The sequence below is a fragment of the Octodon degus genome, unplaced genomic scaffold (assembly GCF_000260255.1).
Source record: "Octodon degus isolate 3935 unplaced genomic scaffold, OctDeg1.0 scaffold00014, whole genome shotgun sequence".
Taxonomy (NCBI): domain Eukaryota; kingdom Metazoa; phylum Chordata; class Mammalia; order Rodentia; family Octodontidae; genus Octodon; species Octodon degus.
This window is the reverse complement of record NW_004524590.1, coordinates 21240114-21241022: the sequence shown is the minus strand read 5'-3', so window position 1 is coordinate 21241022 and position 909 is coordinate 21240114. Positions and strand designations below refer to the sequence as shown.

At 39.7% G+C, this 909-nt stretch overlaps 1 protein-coding gene across 1 annotated transcript in view; it reads left to right on the top strand.

Annotated features, from left to right (window-relative positions):
* Positions 1-396: 396 nt before the first annotated feature.
* Map3k19 (mitogen-activated protein kinase kinase kinase 19) overlaps positions 397-909 on the top strand; it is a 52358-nt gene continuing 51845 nt past the window's right edge. The window contains exon 1 of the mRNA XM_004626380.2: positions 397-477. Within this exon, the coding sequence (XP_004626437.1) occupies positions 456-477 (22 nt within the window). The 5' untranslated portion in view covers positions 397-455. The remainder of the gene's footprint in view (positions 478-909) is intronic.

Genomic DNA, 909 nt, shown 5'->3' with positions numbered 1-909 from the left:
TATTTGAGATGTTAAAACAGTGGGCTAAGCCCTTTTAAAATCATATTTATGCATTACTAAATTATGAACATTTTGGTTCAAAGTTGGAAATAGTCAGAAAAATCTTACAGTCTTTAGAATGGTGGCAAGAATAAGATACAGAGACTATCCTTATTTAAATTTTTGAAAAATTGTCACCCTCCATTTCATACATCTTGGGTTCTTTTTTTTCTATCTCATGCATTTTGGAATGATTATTATCACCTCCCAGTACATATGATTATCTCTTATTCATTTGGTATCATTTTTTCTCCAATATTTGCTTTCCTTTTTCAACAGATTTAGATTAAATAATCTTTAATGTTCACTCTATTCTTCCTAGAGATCCTAAACTGTGTGATTTTAGTGGAAAATCAACAATACATTATGTGTCACAAATAAAGAGTGTGAGGAAACAGCAGTTATTGGACATCTTGATGAGTTCTATACCAAAGCCAGGTAAATATGTCATTAACACATGCACAATTCCCCAACTAAAAAAGCCTGTTAGAAGTCGTTCTACCTCTGATTGGTGGATCTATTTTAAAGAAAGCAAGCTAATAACTAATCACTGATCAGTGACTCTACCAGGTCTACAACAACATGTTCTGGGGATGCAAAGGTTCCAAACTCTTGAGAATGAACAGAAAGGCAGGAAGTGAGGATGCTTGGGGGACCTGATGCCTGAGGATCACGGGGCACCGATGCATCCATCCCTGAGTTCAGAGCTAAAGGTGCTCTTAGAAATGAGGCCTGAGGGGGCTGGTGAGATGGCTCGGTGGTCTAAAGCACCTACTTAGAACAAGCTAAGCTAAGCAAGGCACAGGGACCGCGGTTCAATCCCCCAGCACCACATGCCAGCCAGCCCCGCCCCCTGGTGGGCTGAGCTGG